Source organism: Leucopleurus acutus, assembly GCF_964270905.1.
Source record: "Leucopleurus acutus genome assembly, chromosome: 3".
Lineage (NCBI taxonomy): Eukaryota > Metazoa > Chordata > Mammalia > Artiodactyla > Delphinidae > Leucopleurus > Leucopleurus acutus.
Window position 1 is genome coordinate 138714621 of NC_139145.1, and position 18969 is coordinate 138733589.

Below are 18969 nucleotides of genomic sequence, written 5' to 3' on the forward strand. Positions count from 1 at the left end.
GTGGGTTAGGCTCTAAAAATAACTCAAAGTGCCCAATACTTTCTGCCTTTTGCACAGCCTTACACAGTGGAGGATTTCCTAGGCTTATTTTATTAGATTGAGTAAGCAATACACCAAGTGCTAGCATTACTTGTAATTGAAAGCTTTATTTGTCTGCAATTTAAGGTCATGCCTTTAGAATTAAATAACATGTACTGTTGCTGATCTGTGTAGCTGCTACTTTGTTATGAATAAGAAGATGCATTTTAAAAGTATTTTTCTGAAGTAACACAATAATTTTAACTGGTGGCATTTATCTTTCAAACTTGTGATTGAAATAACTTGAGCATAGGGGAATGGTTTTCTATATAATTTAATTAGCCAGTGATCTAATAAAAGTATATTTCCCTGAAGTAGACAACTCAAGGGCAAGATAAGTTATAAGTTATCAAGTAGATAACTCAATACAGATTATAGTGGATGGCCTCATCATTTTACCCAGATATACTGTGATAACAATTTGAATTGCAACTATCACTTTCAGAATGGAGATAGTTTAACCAGATCATGGTTGATTTTATTAATTTTTATTTTAAAATAATGCACCAACATTAAAAGAAATGTGAGGAAAAATATCCATGATCTCAAGTATCATTAAATTTTAATTTATAAATATACTTAATGCAAATTTTGTATTTTATCACCATTTTTGAAACAGGAGAGAGTACACTTAGAACTCAGAGGATTAATTGACCAGGGAACATGTCTAGAACAAGTTCTTAAAATGACCAGACATCATTCTTTTTACAGTATCAGCAATTTATTATTCAGTAGCTTTATATTCTATTGCTAAAAACTGTTAAACCCTCCTATATTGCAAAAGCATTGATGTCAGAGGTGCAAATGTTTGTAAGCAGATCATAACACTACAAATAAGAAAAATAAATTTCTCCCACTGAAAAAATACATGTAACCATGTCATTGCCAAAAACCATGGCTTTTAAATTAGTTGGAGATATTGCTATCAAGAATACAAATATACATCCCAAGAATTCAAGAGCTTCTATCATGTGAATGGAAGAGAAATAACTCACTACTTCCTAATACGTTTAAAAATATAGTGCTAATGTTACGTAACAATGTTGATAAGTCACGGAATCAATATAAGACGGTGTTAGTAGGGTCTCTTTCTTCTTGTGCACTCGAGAGTTAATATTCACTTTGCACAGCACTGTGCTATAGGGGAAATGCTGCATCATATATATATATATATATATATATATATATATATATATATATTTTTAAGAAATGTTATTTCTTTTGGCTATCTCCATTTTGACCTTACACCCAACATTGCTGGCAGTCTTTACCACAAGTCTCCTTAGAAATGGCATGCACAATATTCCTACTGAATAATTCATTTAGCATGAGCTCATTGAGTTGATTTCTACTTGTCTTCCTAGTGACATTATCACTTAATATGATCTGTAACAAAAAGTCACTATGTTTCATTCAACCAAGATAGGGACCTCTTCAAGAATGTTGTTTAAATGTTTTGGTTTGTAATAAATATATGAATCCAATAATTCTAGGGGATGTGTTTCAAGGAACAAAAAAATTTTAATTAATACTTAAAAAACTGGGATAATTCTATTTCAATTACTAATCAATATAAAGTTTGCTCCCAAAGTCTGGTGATGGTTGGTTATCATTCTTCAGCACTGGGAAATTGAGGGAGAACAGCTGTTTACTGCCCTGATTCTGTTCTTTTATATACAGATAAAGTAAAATCATGGCATATTCAAGTGAACACAGTATCTTTGGAATTGGCGACCTGTTTTACTGACACTTCCTATGACTTCAGGCAGATTATGTTGTGCTGTATTCCTTGTCTTCAGGACTCTTTAATGCAACTTTCAATCTGATTGGCATTGCTATAGCTGATATAAGTAGTAAGTGTATTCAGTGACTGAAGAAGTAAATTGAACACACTGATGGAAATTTGGTAACATAGTGCAGCTAAGCTCATTCTCCACCAGGATTTCTAGTTCTACTACTTTGTTATCTCTCTGATTTTTAATAATTTAGCAATTTATGTGTGAATTTTTGAGTCTCTAAATTCTATGTGTCAGATTTTGCTAAGATTTTACCTACTTAACATATCCATATTTGCTTTCAAGAGATGAAGAGTTAATTCAGGTATTCAACAACGGAATATTTTGGCCTCCTAACTTAACAGAATTTTAGTTCACGTGATAGATGACGAACTGGACAACTTTTGTTGCCATGGTGGGTTACTAAGTGGCTTAGTTTGACTTTGAATATCCTATGTCAGGAGATCTAGGACACTCTAGAAGAAACTTTTCTTTTCTTTCCTTTTGCCATAGCCCTTAACCCTGTCCCAAATTCAGTAGCAGTACAAACCAGGGTGTCAAAATAAATGCCTAGAAAGGATTTTAAGTAAACCTAGGGAAAGCTCAAAATATAATTTTTCTAAATGAAAGTTCCTTGATGGAATAATCAAGTGATCTTATATATATTTTCATTTAACTTGGCTCAGAACGTTTTCCTCAAAAAAATAATCAATTTCAATGATACCTCAGTGAAGTGATGAATTAAATGAGTGAACATTCTGAATAATAAAAAATTAATCTATAAGGAGCAATTTGTTGGTAAATCATTACCTAAAATAAAAACAAGATAAGCCCTAATTAAATCAGAGCTCACAGGTAATTTATTTGTTTACTTTCAATAGGATTCAAATTATATGTTAGTTGGTAATATTTGGATTGTATAGTAAAGCACTATTAGTATACAGTCTCCTATTCATGGTTTTATTGATGTACACTAAAATATGATAGGATCATTTTTAAAAGATGAAAAGAGAACAGCTACATAATAAAATAAATAGGACATATTGAGAATAGAAACCTTCCTGGATTTTTCACAAAACCCTCTAAGATTCTATCTTTCCTTTCTTTATGTCTGCTCTTTGCCTTATTTTAATTTACTATGTTAAATAGGGTTGAAATGTGAAATTTGGGCTGGTCAGTTAGTCTTTCACCCTCAATATTTTGCCTGAAATTATAAATGTAACAGATTTGTAAAGTTGAGATAAGTATCATACAGTGGTTAATAATATGGTCTCTAGAGCCCGACTGCCTGGGTTAAAAAAACTGAATACTCCACTTACAAACTTGTAACCCTGGACAAGTCACTGTGTTCTCTGTTTCAATGTCAACATTTATCAAGTGATGATGAGAATTGTGTGATGATAAGACTATTCTGACTTAATATAATAATTGGTGCTTTGAACAATTTAGAGCCATGCATGTTGTTTTTATCATACTGTTTTTCAAGAATACGCTGTATGTGTGTTTTTATCACAGTCAATCTAAATTTCCTGCTTGCATCTTTTGTTTCTAGGACTGTAATGGTGGGTGGGGATGGTGGGGAGCGTAGGAGGGGATAAAAGACGATGGAGGTAATGGTATAAAATACCATTCCTCCACTTGGGATCCTTTCAACGACAGCCTCATAATCATGGTTGCCACCACATACCACTGTGAGGGCTGGATTGGCTCTTGTACACACAAGAGGAAAAAAAAAAGAGGAAATTCAGCATCTGAAGAGAATGATACTGGTCTCATGAAATAAGAGAAAAGATCCCTCCACCTAATCTCTCTCCTCCATAGGAAAAGCCTGTGTTGCATGAATCTTTCTATTTTTTTTATAACCCCCTAAGGTATTCTACTATCCTCTTTCTTTTACCATTTCACAAAGACCTGATATACTAAATTCTATAGGTCTTATCTCCTCAAGATTATCTCTTGTTGTTTTATACTTTATACTTTTATGCTATTTTAGCTCTCATTTCACCTCCCTTAAACTTGTAATAGCTCTTAAACTGACTTCTGTATCTATTGTTAAGTCTACCGTCCACACTAGGACTTCTCAACCTCACCACCGTTGGCATTTGGGGCAGATAATTCTTTGCTGTGGGAGAACTTTGCTGTGAATTGTAGGACATTTAACAGCTTCACTAGCGTCTACCCACTAGATGTTAACAGCTCCTCCCCCAGTTGTAAAAACCAGAAAGGTCTCTCTGTGTTGCCACATGTCCACTAGGCAGCAAAGTCATCCTCAGTGGAGAACCACTGTGCCTCAATGCTTCCTGATCAGTCTTCCTAAAGTATTGTTCAAATCATACCATGCCCTGTCGAAAAACTCAGAGGCTTCTCATATCATACTGAAAAAAATGTTCTGAACCCTTCAGATCTGGCCATCACTGGGTTTCCTAGTGTATGCCTTAGTCTCTTACATATTGTCACTATAATTTAGACTGGCTGATCCATGAAAAATTCTTCCGATAGATGATAGATAGATAGATAGATAGATAGATGATGAATTTTCTGGGTTTGATGACTGTCCTCAACCAGAGTTTTCTCCCAAGTACCCTGTCCCACATCCAGCATCATCTTTCCAGATTTTTTCCTGCTTAAAACATGGTCTTGCTCAAATTTCTTCACATAGTAACTTAGTTTAAACCCCTGTTGGAATTGAGAGGGGTGTTTGATATATATATGCATGTGTGTGTGTGTGTGTGTGTGTGTGTGTGTGTGTGTGTGTGTGTGTGTGTCTGTATAGTCACTGTAATTTAAAACCATATGGTATCAGCATAGAAATAGTCTAACAGGTCAATGGAGCAAAATATTGAGCCCAGAAACAAATACCAATGATATACGTAGACAATATATAACAAAGGAGGCATTTTTCTGTCCGTGGAGATCAGGTGGTTCATTAGTGTGCTGTCTCAAGAGAGAATCCTTTTAGAATGAAAGAAAATGTGAACTTCATTCCATATACCAATGGAAATCACTTAAGTAAAAGATGTAACTATAAGTAAATATAAAAATAACAATTTCAAGAAAAACATTTAGGACATATGAATAATGTCAGATTTAGGGAGTTTTTGAAAACAATACAGGAAATCCAGTAGCTGTCAAGGAAATTACAATTTATTTTTCTACATAAAATGACATATTTGTACAGCAAAGAGTAAATAGGCACAAATATTTAAATCACATAGTTAAAGAATGGATAACAAGGCTTCAAAATATTACAGTATTACAAAATAATAAGGAGAAATAAGAATTTCATCAGAAATGAGTTCTAGTTGGTTAATAAGTATATGAACATCTTCTCAAATTCCCTAGTCAGGGAAATGCAAATAAGGGTAACAATGGGTAACTATTTCTCACTATAGAAAGTGATGCAGTCTATTTTTTCTTGTTTTTGGAAAAGTTACAGTCTTTTGAAAAAGTCTGGTAATAATATATTTTAAAATCAAATTGAAAACTTTACCTTCTGACCCAATAAACATTTTCCTGGGAATCTGATTGATAGATGTAAGGGTTATATGTATTAGGTTGTTTACTACAGAATAGATTGTAGTGGAAAAAAACTAGAAAACAATAGGCAAATGGATGAATTAACTATGGCATCAACAATTATATGAAGACTAGATTTTTGGAGGGATATTTCTGTGATAAAAGCAATATGAAGAAAAAATATATGATATAATCCATTTTTATAGGGAAAAAAACCAGAATCCCAGAATGTGTGTGTCTGTGTGTGTGTCTGTGTGTGTGTGTGTGTGTGTGTGCGTGTGCGTGTAATTATATCAGCATGGGAAAAGGTACAGAGAAATTTTTACCTGATTTTTAGGTGGAGAGAAAGGGAGAGAAATATGGATAAAACAAGAGTAGAAAAGTTTTCCATGATTTGAAAGGATCAGGAAGCATGTATGATATAAATTTATTTTAACTCGTTTAAGAGAGTATGCCTGCTGAGTGTGCCTAAGGAGATAAATGAAAATGAACATAAATGCACATTCTTATTTAAAATAGTTTGGCTGCTATCTAACTGCATTATTTTGTGAAATAATACTCCAGCTCCACATGCTGCTTCCCCTCACAACTAAACAATATGAACAGAATTAAAGTGCAATCTCCACTGGACATCCCATTGGACTTTTGAATGATTTGCATTATATCTAATTTCATCAACACGAACAACATGCTTGTTCTATACCCCTGTATAAGGGAAGGAACTCTTGCATTAGATTTAACATCATAATCAAAATTTATTTATTCACTCTTTCTTTTGACAATAATAAAAGTGTTGAGTGTCTCCACTGAATCATGTAGTTTAGACTCTAGAACATGATCAACATGTCATGGCCGTGCCCTAATCTATGAGGAGATGCAGGCACGTGAGAAGATCATCATATAGGGAGAGAAGTCACCATGACATGTGAATACCTGGAGTTCTCTAGGAGCCCCAAAGAGATTTAAAGCCAGAAAGAAATTAATCAAACTTGTTTTCTTTCTACCCGTTCTTTGAATGGATTATAGGGATAAAAGGCTTTTTGTTTACTTTATAGTATGGTTTGTAATGAATCCAATGTTAGTATTATCAGTATGTTATTGAGTTGGATTTCAAGAATGAAATATCATTTTAAATAACATGTACATTCAAAATTTTTATAGAACACATTGCTTGTTAATTAAGTATTCCACTTCTTGTTCATGGAACATCTAGAATTTGGGGACCCTTAAGTGTATTCCTGAGAGTAATTATATATATATACATATGAACTCTGTTCATTCCCCAAAATTAAAACTGTGCATGGGTTCATTATACAATTTGCGTTGTATAATATAATATACAAATAATTTTCTTTCTTTAAAATAATTTTATTTTATAGTTCTCTCTCTCTGGATAGTTTACTGTGGCAACATGCCTTTATTATATAAAAAAATAAAATAAATTTCACTTTAAGAACCTTAACTCTTTCAACTAAAAGAGACTAGTTAGTTTTCATTTGTCAGCAGCCATATACTGTTCCAAAGTTTATGAGGTTGGGTTTTTTTTTTTTGCGGTACGCGGGCCTCTCATTGTTGTGGCCTCTCCTGTTGCAGAGCACAGGCTGCAGACGCGCAGGCTCAGCAGCCATGGCTCACGGGCCCAGCCGCTCCGCGGCATGTGGGATCTTCCCGGACTGGGGCACGAACCCGTGTCCCCTGCATCAGCAGGCGGACTCTCAACCACTGTGCCACCAGGGGAGCCCTGAGGTTGGGTTTTTAAACCTTATCATGTTCTATTTTAATCTGTAAATTTGATTTTAGAAAGCCCTATTAAAACAATGAACAAAAATATCCATATAGATTCAATATATTTCTTAAATTTATGATAATTTAAGAGTTAATTTGACAAAGGCAGGGATGGCTTCATGGGTATGTGGTGTATGACCTGGCTGTTGCAAAGGGACCTACTTTGGGAAGGACCCTGTGCTTGGATTAAAGCTCTGCTACAGCCATCTTGAAATTCATAATAATGTTATCTTTGAATTTATGTTTTGTATGTGAAGTCCACTGGGACAACAAAGCATGAATATGAGCATCGGAGCTGCAAGGTGGCAGCTGTGCATACACAGGTCCAGGCCTGAGGGCACAGCAGGAAGTACAGAAGCCAAGCAACGGGCCAGGCAGCAAGGCACACATATGCACGCCTCAGCAGTCTGGGATGCTATACGTCCCCAGTGTGGCCAAGCCGGAACTGGGCTCAGGTTAGCAGTGGCCAAGGCAGCAGCAGTGTGACATAGGAGGGGCTTCCCATGCCAGCAAGGATAGGACCATGGTAAGGGCCACCTGCCTATCAGTCTCAGGAGCCCATCTCCAAAGAATCTACACAAATATTAAATCTCTTGCCTAAGTTCCAAGACAGAACCTGCAGAGCTCAAGCAATAAACTTTATCAATAAATTATTACAACATAAAGGAGTTCACATGGCCATTGAAATAAAGGTTATCAGGGAGTTATTAAAATTCTTGAGTATGAAATGTCCAGATCTGAAAAATCCTGCAACACTGCAAAGCAAATATACACAAGCCTAGAAATACGGATTACATTTACAGATCATGATATATAATGGAAAATAACACTATTTTCATATGAAATTTTAAATAAACCAGTTATTAACAAGGAAGGCAATTTTTAAATTAAATTTTCCTTGTAATTGAAAATATAGGGGCTTCCCTGGTGGCGCAGTGGTTGAGAGTCCGCCTGCCGATGCAGGGGACACAGGTTCGAGCCCCGGTCTGGGAAGATCCCACATGCCGTGGAGAGGCTGGGCCCGTGAGCCATGGCCACTGAGCCTGCGTGTCCGGAGTCTGTGCTCCGCAACGGGAGAGGCCACAGCAATGAGAGGCCCGCGTACCGAAAAAAAAAAAAAAAAAAAGGAAAATACAGGAATAGAATACATAAACAGGCATTATGGATTATATAAAAATCATGAAACTACTTTTGGTTTCTTGTACGACCTGGGCAAGTTATAGGAAATGTCAGAGGAAATATTAAAATATCATTGCATACATTTACATTTAACATTAAATTCAGTATAAAAGCAGTGTAGGGCTTCCCTGGTGGCGCAGTGGTTGAGAATCTGCCTGCCAATGCAGGGGACACGGGTTCGAGCTCTGGTCTGGGAAGATCCCACATGCCGCGGAGTAACTGGGCCCGTAAGCCACAACTACTGAGCCTGCGCATCTGGAGCCTGTGCTCCGCAACAAGAGAGGCCGCGATAGTGAGAGGCACGCGCACCGCGATGAAGATTGGCCCCCGCTTACCACAACTAGAGAAAGCCCTTGCACAGAACGAAGACCCAACACAGCCAAAATAAATAAATAAATAAAAATAAAAGCAGTGTAAATGTTCTTTGTTGTGATGGAATTTTTCTGTACGTTGACGGTGATGATGAATACAGGAACCTACACGTAATAGAACTGCATAAAACTAAATACACAAATGAGTACACATTTAGTGAAATATGAATGAGATCAGTGGATTGTATCCATGTCAATTTCCTGTTGTAACATTGCACTATAGTTTGCAAGATGTCACCATTCAGGGAAGCTGATGAAGGGTACATGAGATATTTCTCTATTATTTCTTACAATTTCCATGTTAATCTATAGTTATTTTAAAATAAAAACTGTAATTTAAAAAATCACATTCAGTTTCATGAATGTGATTTATATGAAGAGTTAATCCTAATTAAAAAATATTCCATGAGAATTATCAGCTCCAAATGTACTAAAATTTATACATTAAAATAATTTATTGGGGCTTCCCTGGTGGTGCAGTGGTTGAGAGTCCGCCTGCCGATGCAGGGGACACGGGTTCGTGCCCCGGTCCGGGAAGATCCCACATGCCGCGGAGCGGCTGGGCCCGTGAGCCAGGACCACTGAGCCTGCGCGTCCGGAGCCTGTGCTCCACAACGGGAGAGGCCACAACAGTGAGAGGCCTGCATACCGCAAAAAATAATAATAATAATAATTTATCAAAAATTTATCCTAATGTCCCAGGCTATAAAATACTCTTAATAGTTCCAGTAACAGTTGCATCAACAGAAAGATCTTCCTCAAAATTAAAAATGTATCAGAAATTATTTGTGATCTTGCATTAGCCAAAAGCAACATGTCATTTTCAATTTTATCACTGAAGATGAAATTATTAATTGTATGAGTTTTGATGACCTAAGGAATGAATTTGTCAGAAAATTATGCCAGAAAAATTGTATGATCAATCAAGATATCACAGTAGTATAGTATTACTTGTATTTTATATAATTATGACAGCAATATTTCACTTTTTGAAATGTGTAAATTTGTGTTGTTACTCAACTAGCACTATTTTCCTAAGTTTTATAAGTAATAAAATATTTTAAGGAAAAGTCTTTATATATTATTATCTTTAACAGTATCCTTTTTCCCTACATTTTGCACTAAAGCACTTCAGATTTTTATTTTGCACTGAGTCTCATAAATTATGTACATCCTGGACTAGGGAGCTTGAGACAAATTGATCAAAAAAGTCCTTTAAATTTTATCAGACACTATATAAAACATATTGAACAGCTTATTTTTGTAGAATTGAGCTTAGAATAAAGTTTTGAAATGACATCAGAAATTGCATCTAATAACTAATCTCTGAAGTCAGGTTTTTTTTTCAGTGTCTGCCAAGATATTATTTTGCTTATGTTATTCTATTTTATTTTATTATTTTATAGAAAGCCAACAAGATTCATCCATCAACAACCCTGACATTTGAATTTCAATAAACATTACTCACATTACTCAGAGAAGGCTTCAAGGAAGTCTTTTCATTTATCAGATCTGTATTTCCAAATTATGTTTATTTTTCATTTAAGACGTATAGGACTAGGGACTACACAAGTCTACCATTTGGACTTTCAAAATCTAACATCATGGTTTTGATAAAAATTCGTATACTTAGGCCTATCTGCTTCACATCTACCTGCAGCATTTCTCAGCTTGCAAATATATTGCTAGAGAATGACCAGATTTCCTGGAAACTTTAAAATGAGCTAATTAGCGTTCATTCATTATCCCAAAAGGAATGTTTAGTTTTTAAAATAACACATCAAAAACTGACTAGGATTGTGTATTATAACAGTAGACTATTTCTATTTCATTTTTCTGGGTAAGCGTTGAAAAACATCGTCATGTGATTAGCTACTGGGGAGAAGTACCTGTGTAAATGCTCCATTACAAGAATGTTATAATGCTTCTGTGTACGGGTCATACTTTTTCATGGTTTTTCTTCTGCTCTCCTAATGGTTCAGTCTACTTCCTCTTTTCTGTTGCAGAATGACTCTTGGGGAAAGCAGTATTCATACGCACTCTTCAAAGCGATGAGTCACATGCTGTGCATCGGGTACGGAGCCCAGGCCCCAGTGAGCATGTCTGACCTCTGGATCACCATGCTGAGCATGATCGTGGGAGCTACCTGCTACGCCATGTTTGTTGGCCACGCCACAGCTCTAATCCAGTCTTTGGATTCTTCAAGGCGGCAATATCAAGAGAAGGTAATTTGTTTTATCTCTAATATGTTCAATCAGCTAGTTTGTAAACTTAATTGTGTTCAGATAACTAAACTATGCCCTCTATCAAAACTACAATGAGATAAAATGTTTAAAGGGGGAAAACACAATCTGTTTCCATATTTTGGAGTGTCTTCAAGGTGGTCCTCATAGCTTTTGTTTCCAATTTCTCTCTTAAATAATACATATATTTTTTTAAAATCTGAATTTTCATTCACAGAAAAAAATAGTTACCTGTTTCAAAATGTATGAAACTAATTTAAGGTATTATCATTGTTCATGTTCTATAATTTTTCAACAGTTAAGATAATATAAAGACTTTTCTTATACAGTTAGAAAAATATGTTGTTAGCTGATTAAATGCAGACAGGCAGCCATTGCACGTCTCTCTGTGCCTCTCTGCATGTTACAATCATAATTTATATTAAGTCCATATGCATAGCTGAACATATGTTGCCCTTGTAGCTAGATAAGTCACCACACACCCTCTTTAAAATGCATATTAACAGCTGCTATCATACATTCACATGCACAATATGTTAATTTAAATGATTGGTGCTCTAAACTTTTCTCAAAAGAGAGACAAAAAGTAAATTCGTTCACTGATTTATTCATCGGAATTTTTTAATATGCTGAATTACTTTGGTTGGGACTAGACCTCGGATAATCAGCCAGTACTTATATTCTTCACCAAATATCAGTAACTTTCTGACAGATAAGAATGTGGGGGTTTTTTTGTTGTTTTTTTGTTTTGTTTTAGTTTGGTTTTGGGTTTTTTTTTGCGATACGCAGACCTCTCACTGTTGTGGTCTCTCCCGTTGCGGAGCCCAGGCTCCGGACGCGCAGGCTCAGCGGCCGTGGCTCACAGGCCCAGCCGCTCCGCGGCATGTGGGATCTTCCCAGACTGGGGCATGAACCTGTGTCCCCTGCATCAGCAAGCGGACTCTCAACCACTGCGCCACCAAGGAAGCCCAATAAGAATGTTTTATAACTGAAGGAAGACTTTCTAATGTGGGAGCTCTGTTGAACATGACAGAATATATAATATGCACCTTGCCAAAGAACATATCTGAAAGTAATGGTTAAAATAGTTCTAGAATATGTCTCTTGGTGAGTGATAACAGCTTAGACTCATAATTACTCACAAAACAGCCAAAGATCTTTCATTTGTGGCTTTATTTACAGAAGTTTTCAACACTTTAGTCACACAATAGGAAAAAAGGGAACCTAGATACTTTATTTCCCTTGACTTTAATTACGCTGCCACCAACTATTACAATGAGCAAGCTGATGTTTTATTACTGAAGTAATGAAAAGATGAACCACCAAAATAGCTTCGAGGTTCATTTTAAAATAAAGCCTCCAATTAAACTGCAAAGAACAAAGCACATAGTAAGGGGAAAGAAACTTCATACAATGGTGATTTTTAGTAAAAATTATATGCTCAATAGAATTTGGGCTAAATTTATGGGGATTTGAGATAAGACTACATATATGTTTCTGTTACACTATTTCTTTTTCCCTTTCAGTGGATATTGCTTTTCATAAAAATGCTCTTTCCCTCTTCCTTTTTGCCTACATCATTGCTACATATTTTCTTAAAAATAAACAAATCTTGGGCTTCCCTGGTAGTGCAGTGGTTGAGAGTCTGCCTGCCGATGCAGGGGACATGGGTTCGTGCCCCGGTCCGGGAAGATCCCACATGCCGCGGAGCGGCTGGGCCCGTGAGCCATGGCCACTGAGCCTGCACGTCCGGAGCCTGTGCTCCGCAACGGGAGAGGCCACAGCAGTGAGAGGCCCACGTAATGCTAAAAAAATAAAAAATAAAATAAAATAAAATAAACACATCTTTAATTTCTAGGACTACGTTTATTAGCATTGTATTGCCTATTAAGTCAATTCACCATTTTTATGTTCTTAGACCTGCTCTATAAGCCACGTTTAACTTGGCAACCCAATTTATTCAACTATGTAGTCATAAACATTTACATGTTTCTTCATAATTCAAGTCATCAAATTCTTGATCTTACAAGTGCTTAATAGAGGGCAAGGATACTGGGGTAACTTTTTGTTACTTTCTGACATTTGAAGCAATTTAGTCAGGAATAGCTGATTAAAGAAATATAATTTTTTTGGTCTTCAAACCAAGATCTGTCAAGAAGTTTGGTTCTAGAATACCGTTCCCATTTTCTACTCAGCATAATTTAGGTCTTAAAGACACTGTGTTACTTTTTTAAATGTATACTTTTATGAACAATAAATGTCTTATTTTCAATTCAGTCTTATAGAATTGTTCTGCATAATGTATGATTGGCTTGCAGCTTCCTTTGTGATTTGGCCACTTTGGGTTTTTTTTTAGATAAAATACTCATAACACAGAATTCACCAGTAACTGTTTTAAAGTGTACAGTTCAATGGCGTTCAGTCCATTCATAATGTTGTGCAACCAGCACCACTATCTAGTTGTAAGACACTTTCATCCTTTAAGCATTAAGCAGTCACTCCCCATTTTCCCCTCCCCCATCCCAAGGCAACTACTAGTCTGCTTTCTTTCTACTGATTTCCCTATTCTATATATTTCATATAAATACAATCATATAATATGTGACCTTTTAAAATATTTTTGCGGCTCATCCAGTTTGTATCATGTATCAGTGCTTCATTCCTTTTTATGGCTGATTAATGTTCCATTAATTAGTTAATTAATGTTTTGTTTATCCATTTATGAGTTGATGGATTTTGAGTTGTTTCTACCTTTGGCTACTGTGAATAGTGCTGCTGTTAACATTCGTGTCCAAGTATTTATTTGAGTACCTATTTTCATTCCTTTAGGTGTATACATAGGAGTGGAATTGCTGAGTCATATAATAATTCTAGGTTTAACTTTTTGAGGAACTGATTAATTATTTTTGTAGTTAGTATTTGTCTTTAGGTATTGAAACCATCTGCCATGGATGTCTGCAAAATTAATAGTGATACTACTTTCACTGCCATGTATCCAGTAACATATTTTTGATGCAAAAGAAGTGAGCTGTAACCAATAGCTATTATAGTAGCCTTTCAGAATGTGTTGGTCTTCAACCACCTAATCTGGCTCCAGAATTCATTCCTCTCCATCACTTACCATATTCTTTGTCTCAGGTGAACATATTTTTAAGTCTAGTCTGCTACAAGTCACCTAGCCCACTATTTTACTTTGGAATCTCAGAGTCATTTAATTCTTCCTTCCCAGGGAACATCTCTTCAATCTGGATCCCCCAAGTTTAAGTAGTTCTATCATCCCGAGCAGTAGAATAAGGTCCCCTGATTATGAGATCCTAATCTACACAATATACCAGTGCTGATAATCTGACAGGGTTATAGTGTCGATCATCCTCATTGTTATTACTTTCTCTCTTGACCAAAACAATGTGTGATGATCTTTATATTGTCACATTGCAGGTTAAACTTGGACTTGAAGCGCATAGTATGCTGCTCATTTCATGAGCTATCATATTTTGTATTCTTTTACATTTCAGACAGCTCTGTTTCCCCCTTCTCTTAGGTATAGACTTTATGGTGTAAAATGCATAGTATTTAAAATGTGCCTCCCATGATGCTCTGCTCTGGATTACCAGCAGTCTGCATAGTTTCTGTTACTGGTTACTGAACAAGCTCAACTTTGAAATATCCAAACACAGTGCTTTGTTTTGTTTTGTTTTGTTATTTTTATCTCCAGTTACTGTTTTTATTTAGTGAGGTTCATCTTTCCTGGGCAAATTAAATCTTTCCGCATCCCCACCCAGGACTTTGTGGGGCTGGAAGAGCCAGGAGTGAGAAAGCTGGGCTTGCCCTGTAGGCTCACTTCTCTCTTCTATTATAAGCCTACTAGGAGCTGCTGTTATGTCTTCTCATCAAGGTGGAAGATAGCAGTGAGGAGGAAAGGGAAGGGAAGAGGCAGTTTGGATGTACCTGCAAGAGCTGTTAAACTAGTGTCCCTGGGTGGGTCTGGCAGATAAGTAAAACTGGCACTTTCTTTGAGAGATCCTTTGGGCATTTTAGGTGAGCCCCACTGAGTCCCTGCACTTCCCTAGAAGAGGCCCTGAGAATTGGGCAGTCATCTGCAGCCTCTTTCTGCTGAGGGCTCCTTGCTCTGCCAGTGGGCACTCTTGGACGGGACCGAAGATGTAACGCTGGCCCTCCTATATCACTCAGGTCTGGTCCACAGAGAAGCCCTCATGCATCCCTCTCTTAGACCATCTCTCAGCACTGCTGCCTCCTCCACCAAAGCAATGAGGAGCCTGTGTCTAGCCTTCTTCAGTTCCTTGGCAGGAGTCAGGCCCCAGTGTCCACAGGCTATTTACATGTTTTTGGAGGTGATCAGACCCCAGACTCACGTCTCTCAACTAGTGAACTTACTTCAAAAATCCCCAAGTGATTTTCTTGAAGCTCCCCCAACAGGTCAAGTGTTAGAAGATAGCCTCCCCTGTCCCAAAGCAGACTGGGAAAGGGACTCAGAGAAGAGCAATCATTCTCCTCAAAGAAATCGGTTCCCTATCATCAGGAAAATTCTCACTCTACTCTCTGACCTCTGTAGACCTGCAGAAGTCTTGATCCTTGGATCATCGTTTACAATTGTAAATCCACGTAGGAGAGAGGAGCCTCAGAATATCTATCAGATATTCTGATATCGCAGATGAGCAGTTCAGTGAACATGAGGAAGGAAGAGGAAGTCCTAGTCTAGCAGCTTTTTAGACCTTTTTTTAAATCTCAGCTCTTCTCAAAGCCTCTTCCACAGATAATGGAAATAAATCATAAACATACACATATGTATACATATATACTACACATGTATATATATGGTTTATTGTTGAATTACATATATAATTGTTTCCTGGTCAACTGAGTTTGGAAATGTTGATTAAACAATGAATTGAAAAGGTTTTTTGCTATAAGTTTTTGTGCCCTGAGCATTGAACATTTTGTCTCTTCCCTCTATGCCAAACCCCCCCATGTATTTTTTTTTTTTTTTTTTTTGCGGTACGCGGGCCTCTCACTGTTGTGGCCTCTCCCGTTGCGGAGCACAGGCTCCGGACGCGCAGGCTCAGCGGCCATGGCTCACGGGCCTAGCCGCTCCACGGCATGTGGGATCCTCCCAGACCGGGTCACAAACCCGTGTCCCCTGCATCGGCAGGCGGACTCTCAACCACTGCGCCACCAGGGAAGCCCCCCTCCCATGTATTTTAAGTGATTAATGTACACTTTGGGAAACACCTATCTAGACATACTGCTCACAGTGACCATTCCTTTTTTTTAAACTGACCTTGGGTAGTTACTACCTTCTCTAGATATATCCACAGTTCATCTAGTCTTGAAATGAAACTGCTTTAGATCACTGTGTCTTTATACTGTTGTATCTTAGTCCTTACACTCGGGCACCCCTGGGAAGCCTACTATTATATCTAAACTTGACAGTCTCTTTCCTGTCAAATAATTACAGTAATAGCAGCTTTTAGGTGTGCAATTTTCCTTCTGTAATAAGCAAGAATTTTAACACAAAACACATTATGAATTTAGAGTAAGAAGTTTTCAACTCACCTTGGTGTACCTGATGTACATGAATGATTTTTAGTGTGAAATTTGAACATGACAAATATTTAATTGTATGAGGAAATTATCAAATTGAAATAACTTTATACACCGAATAGCTTCTGAATCCAGGAAGCAGAGTGTATATAAACCTAAGGCAGGTGCAGGAATGATTTGTTTAAATAGACTGTGCTTTCTAGTGATAGAGCACAAGGCAGTGAGCCAGTGCTGCCCTGGGCTTCAAGTATTGATTATGTTGCCTAAAATTGTAAAAACTACTGATTCTTCGTTTAATAATGATAAGAAATTGAAATTCTAAAGTTATCCAAATGGACAAAATTTTATCATGTTTGCAAGTGTTTATATGATGTCCATTAAAATCCCTTTGGAATAAGGAGGTACAGTTTAATGTAAGTAGTCTCTCAACCATACAGGTGAGTTATATGTAATCCTGCATGAACCATATTGAATTATACAATTTTATGTAATCATATGAAAAACACTATATCCTAAACCAAGTCAGTTCAGACAAATATTATTTCCTTGGTTTTAATTCATAATCCATGGATACTTATTCTTTCCTTGTAAATGAAGGACTATAGTCAGGGCTGCCACATAAATTTCATATTCCCCAGAAATATTTTTAATCAGTCTAATCTTCCAAATTTGTATAAGGCAAGGTTATGACCAGAGACAAAAGGCTGGATACTAAGACCTGCTCTCATTTTCAAGCTACTTAAATCTCATTTGCAAGAAAGCAAATTTCAGGTCATTTAAAATAAAGTGATTATGGCTAATATATATACTTTCATGGTAATATGCCCTTCAAAAAGAATTTGGTTGGAGGAGGAATGATGCCAAATCAACTTTTAAACTCTTATGGATCTCACGGCCAAATCTCTCTTCCAGCCACATAATTATTGTTCTCGCAACAAACCAAATGATTCTGACCTGCCTCCAGAACCTTTCATCCTCCCTCCTTACATACTTTAATCCCTTTTAGTGTTTATACAGGTTCTGCCCTTCCCTTTGGAAGACTGTGACACCTTCCCTGATTATCCCAAGCTATAATAATGTTTATTGTGTACATTCTATATGTTCAGAGGGAATATAACACCATGATGGGAAGACCTGTGTCTTTGTTATTGTGTATTTCAGCCACACACATAGAAGCCTCAGTGCTGCGATGCTCAGAGGGGACAGTGAGGATTAAGAATATTTGCAGGTGTCCAAACTTTTTTTTTTTTTTTTTTGCGGTACGCGGGCCTCTCACCGTTGTGGCCTCTCCCATGGCGGAGCACAGGCTCCGGACGCGCAGGCTCAGCGGCCATGGCTCACGGGCCCAGCCGCTCCGCGGCATGTGGGATCTTCCCGGACCGCGACAGACTCTCAACCACTGCGCCACCAGGGAAGCCCACTGAGTGCATTCTTAGTGGGAAGAGGTGGCTCTAAAATCAATGTGCATTCAGCAAAATGTTTCATGGGTTTTCTTCATTATTAGTAAATGCCTTCTTCCTTCCTTTACAAATGAGAATGCCATAAGCAAAACTCCCACATGGTTCCTTAATTAGTTGGAAAGATTTCCAATTCGGCTATACTATATACTTTTGCTTCCCAGGAGCTGAACTTTACATACTCTGGTATGTTAAACTGGTAGTACTGCCAAACATTCTCAGGCCAGGGCAACCCTCAGACTGGGAATATCTGCGAGATTTTCCCATAGAAAAATAGCAGTGCCATAACCCTTGAGTTAGCTTCATGTGGCCACTTGAGCTGCTAACAAATTGGGCTCCTGGCAGAATAATACTTTATGTGATCAGCTGGGAAAAGTGTTAGTACATTAGCTGAGTACTGTTATAGAGATAGGTACAAGTAAAGATAGAGAGCTTGAGGCTGTTAATTTAACCAAGGAGAAAAACAGAATTTTGCCTATTGTAAATCTCTTTTACTAATGATTTTCAATCTTTGTATTTTAATATATCCCAGTGGTATCCCTTTCACTCGGTGATACTTTCCGTACCAAAACTCAGTGGTATATGCTGAAATTTCCTGCGTCTTTGTTGTGGGTATTCATGGTTTCAGGACTGTATGAGTTGCTAAAGATTTGTCCTCACCAATCCTTCTTTAGTTCTTTGCAGTTTACATTTATCATTGACAGCACATCTGATACCTGTTTCTAATGGCTCTAAAGTAGAGTTGTATTTTCTACTATTTTCTTTTATTGGTTGATGTATGGATATAATTTTTTAGAAATGTTTGAATTTTCATTTGAATGTCCTCCTTGAAGTTCTTTTTCAAGTGTTTTGCTGTATTGTATTTGTGTCCCTTATATGTCATAAGACATAAATACACTATTAAGCACTTTTACAGGGCAAAAGCTTGTCACCAGGGATCCACTAATCTGACAAAAACCCGCAATGGACAAGAATCACTTCATGTACTTGGATTTGTTTAGTT

General features: G+C 37.0%; 1 protein-coding gene across 1 annotated transcript in view; it reads left to right on the plus strand.

Moving 5' to 3' along the window:
• HCN1 (hyperpolarization activated cyclic nucleotide gated potassium channel 1) overlaps positions 1-18969 on the plus strand; it is a gene marked incomplete at both ends in the record, with an annotated part of 364544 nt that overhangs the window by 245744 nt on the left and 99831 nt on the right. Inside the window, one exon of the mRNA XM_082836084.1 lies at positions 10711-10929. Coding sequence (XP_082692210.1) covers positions 10711-10929 — 219 coding nt within the window. The remainder of the gene's footprint in view (positions 1-10710; positions 10930-18969) is intronic.